General features: G+C 39.5%; 1 protein-coding gene across 1 annotated transcript; it reads right to left on the minus strand.

The window, feature by feature from the left end:
* Nucleotides 1-109: 109 nt before the first annotated feature.
* CKAP2 (cytoskeleton associated protein 2) lies at nt 110-9,517 on the minus strand. The gene is made up of 9 exons (NM_001006274.2): nt 9,425-9,517; nt 8,713-8,800; nt 7,269-7,344; nt 5,518-6,326; nt 4,363-4,552; nt 3,641-3,808; nt 3,024-3,096; nt 2,006-2,396; nt 110-973 (listed from the first exon to the last, which is right to left on the minus strand). Exons 1-9 carry the CDS (start codon nt 9,483-9,485, stop codon nt 742-744), a joined length of 2,088 nt encoding a protein of 695 aa, NP_001006274.2. The 5' UTR covers nt 9,486-9,517; the 3' UTR covers nt 110-741.
* Nucleotides 9,518-9,523: the final 6 nt, after the last annotated feature.

Consider the following 9,523-nt stretch of genomic DNA (forward strand, 5'->3'; position numbering starts at 1 on the left):
AAGCAGACACATTAGAATCAACTAAAATAATGCCCAGAAAGCCAGTCCCAGGGCTGTAGCCATGAGCTACAATTAGTTTCCAACCCCAAGGCTGTAAATAAGACACAAATACAAGTCAGCTGATTTGTTTAATAAGTCTACCATATTACAGACTAACGGAAACCGACATAAGGTAGGTTAGCGACATTATTCATGGTCAGCTAACTAAAGGGATTGTACTCAGTTTTGTTGAAATACCCCCTTAAAAAAAAAAACAACAGATACTGCAGTTTAAAACTAGTATACCACACTAGCTAGTTTCTGTAGTAGATATTTCTCTATTGGAACTCCTAAGTTACTTTTGATCCTTCAGCAAAGAATTAGAATATGCAATTCTGAAGAACTTAGAGGAATTGTAACAGGAAAACAAGCAAATATTAACAATATAATCACTGAACTGTTATATGAAGTGCGTTAAGCTTAATCTTGAAGTATATAGTATCAATCAGATTTAACATGAAGACACTGATAGTGTTAAGTACCAAACAGTCCATTAGGTTTACCACAAGAGTTTGAAAACACGGGAAGATACAAGTTTAAAAAAGCATACTAAAATCAGATTTCATCCTAGGCTATCCACACAAGGTTTAGATAGTTCCTATCCTAAGGCTGCTAAAAAAAAAACACATTAAAAACATAAGACACCCAAGCTTTCGTAAAGATCCGATTTCTCCCCCCTTCATGTAGTGTTAATGAATGTTTTTACTCTTCTACTTCAGTGCTTGTTTCTTCCAGTTTGTCATTCTGTTTATGGATAAGTGCAGTTGCTTTTGATTCCAATTCCTGCAGCTGTTCAGACGAAGAGACATGAGAATCTTTAGGAGTATCTGAATACTTGTACATCTTCTCCCGAATTCGTAGAGAGTAGCGCAAAGGGGTTGTAATCTTCAGTTCTTTAGCATCAGAATCATTTCCTTCATAGTGCATCTTCACACTTGGGAAAAGAAACAAATGACAACGTGGGAACAGGTAAGCTACCTCTGCAGTACCTAGCAGAAGCAGAACTATCAGTATTCCTGTTCAACCCTATCTCCCCATAACCAAAGAAAACTGTATGGATGGGAAAACCTGTTTAAGTTGGATATCCATCTTTTTCAGGAAAGACATTTTAACCTTGTAAAACTCCTCAAAAGTTTCTAAAGGAAGAATCCCCCACCATTCCCATCTCCATTTCATCAGAAAGAGGTTATCCTTCTCACTGCCAGGGACAGCATACAACTGCCAGGAGCCCAACTCAGCACACTGCAGAGCTGAGCACAACTTTCCCCAGTCTGTTGGCTCAGAAGAAACGTTGTGGCAAAAGAAAAAAAAACTTCTGGCTTCATCCTAGGATTACCGCCCAGGATTTTTGTATCAGAATACAGTTACAGTTGTATTTTGTTTATTACAAGTTGCATCTTGTTTATATCCTGTATTTTTTGACATACAAACACATTCATATTTTTTCCACAGAGGGTGGTGACGCACTGGAACAGGTTGCCCAAGGAGACTGAGGATGCCCCATCCCTGGAGGCATTCAAGGCCAGGATGGATGTGGCTCTGGGCAGCCTGGTCTGGTGGTTGGCGACCCTGCACATAGCAGGGGGTTGAAACTAGATGGTCATTATGGTCCTTTTCAACACAGGCCATTCTATGTCTGAAAAGGGAAACAATTGGAAATACCTAGTTCTCCTCAACCTAGCTTACTGTAGAACAGGTACAGCTATAGGGGCTCTGAAGCTAGAGCTCTCTCTCTGTCGCAAAGACATTTTTACTACAGTGAGGCATTTCAAAACAATAAGTTATTTTTAATTCAGAAATTACTTACAAATAAAAAGACTTTTTGAAAGAAAAACAATCCTAAAAAACCTTGAGTACTTCTAATTCTATGTTTTCAGATGCAATTCTTCCCTCTCTCAGAAGAGCACAAACATTACTTTTGCCCCAAACACTGCTTCTTTCCAATAGTTACCTTAAGTAACCTTACCTTTCCAAATAAGGGTTGGTAGATGGATTATAGCTTATTAAAGAATCTGTGTCATTATCCTTCTCAGGAGAGTTGACTGTTTGAGCTGTGTCTTTTACCTTATCTTCACTCTGCTCTTTTCTTTCGCATTTTCCTTTCTTTTTTGTACGTTCTTTATTTTTGTGCTTTTTATTCTTTTTTGGCAAGATCTCTTCTTCTGGCTTAAAGACTAGGTCTTGATCCTCTTTTTTGACCTCTTCATTGCCAGTCTCTTCCTTCTTGTCATCATTCTCTGCTTTCTGATCATCAACATTAAGATCCTTGAAGGTCTCATGAACCTGCTCAACAGATGAATCGAGTTCCTTGCTGATTTCCACCACCCCACTTACATGAGTTTCTATCACAGCTCCCCCTAAAAATGAAAGTATAGCTGTGATTAGTTACAGAGAAGTCTATCTTTTTAGGGATTTCTGAAATCTTAGTTTTGCACAAGAATGAAAGTTACAAAACTGAGTCTGAGCCACAACAATTTAAATTACCAATCATTTTAGTCACATTCAAGAAAACTCAGGCTGAGTACATCCTGAGAAGTCATTCCCTTCCTTCCCAAGTGCAGCAACTCTGAATAAAATATTTCAGTCAGTTTCTGAGATCAAATACTGATCGGGCTGTTATATCAAACAGGAATTTATATGGCTACTTTGCTTCAAAAATAGGCGTATTTCCAACCAACACTATGCATCTGCTATTGAAACAGCTTACATGTTAAGGAGGCAACTGACTTAGTAAATAAAAATAATTGTTAGCCATTTGATTCTCAGGCTGAAGAAGCTAGACAACATTGACTTGAGAGATTTTAAATAGTTTGAACATGAAAGCATCTCCACTGATTTATTACTGAAGTATTAGACAAGGTTGTTTTCAAATTAAGTACCAGAGAAATTTCCATGAAATAATTTAATATAGGCACAAATATTTTAAACAATTTGTGCTGCTTGTCAAGCCAGACACTGAACTAATACGAAACACTCGAACTTACCATCCTCAGACTTCACCAAATTTTCAGTGTTTCTGATAGCATCTATTAGCACACGCCGTAGTTCATCTCTAGGCTAGAAAGAAAAGTTTTCAAGCTGTTTTAGAAAAACAACTCCAAAATCATCTTTGATTTCAACTTATCTAGTATAAGTTACAGGGAAAGTTGGACATAAGTGCTCGTGTTCTTCATCCTTCATTTGATGCTTTTCAGACAAAGTCAGAAGATAAATGAATCCTGCGTTTTCTGTATTTAGTGCAATAGAGCTTTATTTGATGACCTAAAACCTTGCTGACATTAAAGCAAAGGAATTAAGTCCATCACTACTGTAAAACTGAGTTCTGTTTGGATTTCTACTGATACTGGAAGCTTTAATTCTTTATTCTGCCGAGATGAAATATCATATGGTGCTATGAGTCTAAACCTTACTTCTCGAAAGCAGAAAGGTATCTACAGCAATTACAGAACAAACCAAGTCCAAGGTCTTATGCTCAAACAAGTCAGATGACCTTTCTGTCACAGAAGTATTTATTAAAATCAGAAGTAGCTGCATTTTTATACACACACACACACCAGACTTTCATGCTTTTTAATCTCAAACTTCAAGACAAGTTGCTCACCATTGCTCCTGCCAGAATAGCCTCCTCATAGCTGGCCACAAGGTGTTCAGGAGGGCCCATCTGTTCAAGACGCATCCAGCAGATCCAATATTTTGCAAGCTTTTTAGCCCCAGGAATACTCTTTATCAGTTCTTCCAACATGGCACGTGCTTTGTTACCTTGACAACCCTAAAGTTGAAGCAAAAAAAAAGTTCAAGTACAGTGAACATCCTGCAGCACCACATTTCAGCTAGTTGTGACCCCAAAAGCCAAGAGTCTGTTGTTGTTTTTAAAAGTGACCCTGAAAGTTGAAGACAGCGAATATTTACAAGACTGAACTATGAACACGAGCTGAAGAATTCTCATTCATCTATCCTTCCAAATGAAAGCCTGTTATGCTATTCCTCTCACATACAAAACTGCCTAGCCCATAGATAGACATGGAATTACTTTATAAAACACTTCCAGAAATCCAGGCAAGTTTCTGCAAATGCAAACACGTTTTAGATAAGTTACTGTATAGCTCTTCTACTTTGTGAAGTTACCATTATCGTCTGATTACACTGTGTAGTTCTGCAAGTTAGCAAAGTTGAGCACCAACTAATTCCTCCAGCTATGAGCAAAATCCTATGATATAGCTCAATTTCAGGAGCAATTAATCCCCTGCATCTGATTCTCACGTCCACAATACTCCCATTCTGTAGGGTTCTATGCATAGAATTTGTAGGCAAGAGACTGAATACCTGCTCAGCTAACTGCAGACATTCTGTAAGAGTCTTGTTGACTTCTTCACTATTTAATTCATTATCTAAGGAACCACCAGTAGAAGAGAGCTCTTGTTCTTCAATCTTAGGCTGTGTTCCCAGAAGCACAGATGTAGGCGGCCTCTTCATCACTTTTCCTCTAGAAGCCCTCCATTCAGCCAGGCGAACTCTGTATGTAAGAACATTATTAGGTGTAGTGAAACAGATTTTGATTTATTTTACAATCAACTGACATTAATTGTGGTAGGTCACAGACATATTTTGTGAAGAGTATCCACATAGACCTCCTCGTTCTCTCCTTCTAAGCTTAAGAGGCATACAGTTGCCAATTAGATTTGCACAAAAAATTCAGAACTATGTGCATCACTCCACCTACTTTAGGTATCTACCAGGTCAGAATTCTTTGATCTCTCCCTTTCCAACAGCAGGAAGTGTCTTAGGCTCCAGACCTCAATTTTTTGGAGGATAAAAAGCCATTTGTGAATCATTGGTCATAGCCACCTCTTTTCCATAATCCCCATCACCCAATATAGGGCAAAAAACTAGAACAAGAGCACAAAGCACAGCATAGGACAAACCTATCACACAGCTTCTAAAATTCAAAAATGAAGTTTAAGTGTAATTCAGTCTTCATATCCATTTCGTTTCAATTCCTTTGCCATAAGACCTGCATTTTTCGTCAGTGTGACTTTTTACAAGGAATACTATCATTACTAAATAACTTCTGAATTATGAATCTTCATCCCATCATCCAGGATGCATTCACCAAGTTGAAAAGTATTTTATCTTCAGTCCATAAACATGTCTTTTTTTTTTTTTTAAAGCACTGGCATTCACATGCAGTTCATTTAAAGGAGTAACTGCGATGCTTAAAACTGTCACATCACTCAGCCTGAAAAAAAATGAGTGCAAACAATACTTATGTTTATAACCACACAGGCACAAGCCTAAAGAGCTTTGCAACTAGTCTGAATCCTGACTTCCCACTATTTAGCCCACAGTTTTAGTGAATTTCAATCCAGGAGAACAATCCAGTTCTCCTACAGCAAGAAGGATATCAAGTAGGATATCCACATAAAGAACACATGAATACCTCACAAGATCAAGCTACAATACAGAGATTAGTTCAGTTACCTTCTCTCCTCTGCCGATTCTTTCAGAAAGAGAGATTTCTTGATACTGTTAGCTTTATAATCCTGTCCTAGCTTGCCACTGGGAACAGGAAATTGTTTTGCTGGAGCTTCTGGTTTTCCATCTTCGCAACGATCCTCACATTTCTTCACTCCTAGAGGTCCATGGTCAGAATTCTTAGAAGCAGCCTTTGGTTGCTGAGATCCCCTCTTCCCAGTCATTTTTTGGGCTGGGAGTTTTTTTGGTACTATAGCAGATGCTGATGGCTGTTTATTTAGGCTGGGCTGGGAGTTAATAGCAGGTTTGACAGATGGTTTGCTCTGTAATGGCGGGACACAATTAGGTTTTACAGAATTAGGATAACTTGTGACTTTGGCAGTCTTCAGAACTACATTGCAGCTGCCTCTGGACAAAGATTTCACTGCTGGTTTGGTGGCAGAAGTAAGAAGCTTCTCGTCTGACAAAGAACTCTTTTCCCCCTCACTCTTCGGTGCTTTTCGGAAGGAGTTGATCTTGGATTGGATGACTCTGCCACGATACGTACCAAGCACTGGTTTCCTTGGTAGGCTGACATTTGAATTGTGTTTTTCTGCCATCAGTTGTTTCTCTTTTATGGTTTTTACTTGCAAGGACTTGCTGAGTAATACACACTGAGACTTTATTTCAGTGGCTTTATTCACTGAAGTGTGATCTTCAGGATTATAGCTCGGCTCCGATGCCAGTGTGATTGTAGAAGATTTTAAAATAATGTTTTCTTCTGAAGTCCTGCTTGATTGGTCCCATGAAAGCTCATTGGCATTCTCCTTATCTTCCTGAAATCAGAAGCATTTCCATGAAGATGTTAGGTGTGCATTCATGTTGCATGCTATTTAAGTTTCCTAGAGGCTTTCGCATATTTAAGGGAATCAATTAACAGTGAATGCCAATTTAAAGATAGTGTGTACAAAAGTAGTGAACATACACACACCAAGTTGAATATTTGGCAACTATTATTCCAGGACTCATATCTAGGAATCAAACAATGATTGTTTAAGCTCTGCCTTAGGAGTAAGAGGGCCCAATCAGAGGGTTAGACTCTCCCTACAGAAAGAAAATTAAGCCACTGACAGCTTTTCAGTGCCTTCCAAGAAGAGTTCTACAGTATAAAGATGCTGCTTTTGACTGCATGCAGCCTAAAGCAATATCACAATTTGAATAACCTATCACTTAATGGCAGCACAATTCCTCCTTTCACCATGGATAGCCCAATGAATGTAGGTAGTGAGAAAAGTCTTTAATAAGGCCATTAGGATGTGCTACCCAAATAGAAAGAACTTTTGTTATTAATGAGTTGTAGATAAAAAACAGACACTTGTTTTATAAGGCATTCTCCCCTACTACTCCCTGAAATTCTTGCCTTTACATTCTTAGCATAATCCCAGCTCAGAGACTATGAGAAGTGCATCTAGTTCCTGGATATTCAACATGCTTCTCTGACTACATGAAGTCTACCAGCATTACAACAAGTTGTTGGTTAGTTTAAAAAAAAAAACTGTCTATTCTGACAGATCTTGATAAGATTTTAAATAGCATCCCTGAAGACTGAAAAGAAACCATACATTAACCAATCATTGAATGAAATCTTAACTAGATGGGCCTCTGCACCTGCAAAATTCTCATACTTCGGAAGATACATTTCAGGTACTCAACTTCAGCGAGCAGAACACCGTAGCCACAGAAAGAGTACCATCAGTATTTGACTATTAAAGACTTACCATTTCTGGCTTTGGAGATGCTGACAGCTTTGTTTTATCTTGCAGTTTATTGCTAGCTGCTTTCCTAGTTCTGCTACTGTATTAAGAAAAAGTAAAGATTATCTTAAACACAACACAAGAATACAATTCAAGCAGCAATCTACAAGTTGAACTCACACTGAAGCAATTCTGCTCAGCATGAACTCTGCCTCCAGGAAAGAGAAATGGTTAAGCAAGCACTGGTCATGGCCCACACTGCAAGACATCTCCTCCCACACCACAGAAAGCTGGCTGAGGCAGGGAAGAAAAGTTAACTGACCACACTGACTTCAGATACCATTCTTATGCTTAGGGATATGTTGCACCTGATACAAAAGGTCAAGTTTCCTATATGCTACACTTGAGGGGGGGAGAAGGGAATAGGCAAAGAAGCAGAAAGCAAGGAAAAGTAAAAGTAGATCAAACGCTACAATAAGGTTACCAGTACAATTAAAATAGCCCTCCCCCCCCCAAAAAAAGACAGTTTTCTACAACATGAAAGCATGTGCCTTTTCTTGCTACACAGAACAGGTATGGATTATATGTATTCTTGCAATTCACGTGCATTTAATATTTGAAGGTCACTCACTGTTCATTAGATTGGTACCATCAAGATGCTGTCCAACAGCAGACAGAACATAGGGAGCGTGCCACTTCAAGTACACAAAGGGGTAAACAAGGCTTTCCATTTAGATAAGAACAAATTCCATACTGAAATTTCCTAATTACAAAAACACTCTAGTGGCAAATCCAAAACACAAACTAGGAGTAGAGCTAGTGTCTTCTGAACTCCTTTACAACACTGTCATCTCTAAAGAAGCTACTCTTGCTTATTGCTAAGTCCTTCATAATGAATATCCAAACTTCAGACAATACAAGGAAAAGCTTTTAAAATTAAGTAAATAACAAGAAGCATTAATGATCAGTGGTAGGTGCCCAGAGCCTGTTCACAGGAAGTTATATCTATCTTCTGGCCACCTCAGAGTCTAATTTCTATTATGATATACTTGCTCTTAACAGAAAATATTACACTGATAACTACAAAACATAACGAGGTTAGACTGACTGTACTGTGAACACACGTAACATAACCCTAGCAGAAAGAAGGGAACAAAAGTATTTGCAAAAGAGGGCTGCAGAGGCAAACAGTGGCACCTAATATAAGAGTTATGCAATTAAAATGTCCTCCCATGCCTCGGTCTCCAGTGGAACGGGCAACACACTTAAGTTACATCTATAAAGTAGTGCATTTAACACAAACTTTTAATAGTTGCTGCCAATAAAGGGACTTCAAAAACCCCATGTGGTCACCACTCGTTGCATGGTGTCATCTTCTGACTGTGATTCTCTGCAAGAATGGCCACTTACATCTTTCTAACCATCCATTTCCAAAAGGAATATAAATGATGGCAAAAAATAATAGTACCTGATTGAGGTCTCATTTTCATGAATGGGCATGCCAGAAAAGGTCTTTTTTCTTGATAGATATTCTTCAACTTTTTGTCTTCTCTGTTCTAAGGGGTTTAAAAAATACATATATTACATCACTACATTACATAGCTAAACTAGTAATGGCACACTTTGCCTCTTAGAAAAGAAATACAGATAGGAAAGCAACAAGACGTGGTTAAACAGGCACTATTGATCAGACAATTCTTTAATGCTCACAAACATCTTATTTCTTGAGGAAGCCTATCAGCAAGGGGCAGTTCAATATAGTTTTATAGCTATACACAATGACTGTTTTTCTGCATTGACCACTAAGCTAGAAGAAACCTAAACCAAACCAGTGGGAAGAAATTAGGCCCCATTTTGTTCTTTCTGGATGCTTGCCTGTAGATGCCATTAACATACCTAAGGGACCCTGAAAGGTTATATAGCACAACTTCCCAGCAGTGAACAGGGACACCCGCAGTTAGATGAGGTTGCTCAGAGCCTGGCCCAGCTTGGCCTCCGACAAGGCCGAACGAGCCTGGTGCCAGCAAAGCACGGAGAGAGACGCACAGAGCGCAACGAACTGACGGGCAGCACAACCCCTGTGCTTCTCCCTCGCTTATGAGCTCCCCCCTCACCCAGCTCTGAGGGCACGCGGGACGGCAGGAAATCCGGCCCAGCACGGCCCCCGGCCGCAACCTTACCTCGGTACCCCGGCTCGGATCTGCGGCTGGAGGGGAGCTGCGGGGGGAGCCGCGCTGCCATGGCCGGACGGGCAAGGAGCGGCCGCGCCGTTTGAAATC

Source organism: Gallus gallus, chromosome 1 (genome assembly GCF_016699485.2).
Source record: "Gallus gallus isolate bGalGal1 chromosome 1, bGalGal1.mat.broiler.GRCg7b, whole genome shotgun sequence".
Lineage (NCBI taxonomy): Eukaryota > Metazoa > Chordata > Aves > Galliformes > Phasianidae > Gallus > Gallus gallus.

Bases quoted from the DNA above. Each gene is read 5' to 3' on its own strand.
- CKAP2 (NM_001006274.2), bottom strand. From the start codon at position 9,485: ATGGCAGCGCGGCTCCCCCCGCAGCTCCCCTCCAGCCGCAGATCCGAG. The intron at 8,801-9,424 runs GTAAGGTTGCGG...TAAACCCCTTAG, and splicing joins ATCCGAGCCGGGGTACCGAG to AACAGAGAAGACAAAAAGTT. The intron at 3,097-3,640 runs GTGAGCAACTTG...TTTTCTTTCTAG, and splicing joins CTATTCTGGCAGGAGCAATG to CCTAGAGATGAACTACGGCG.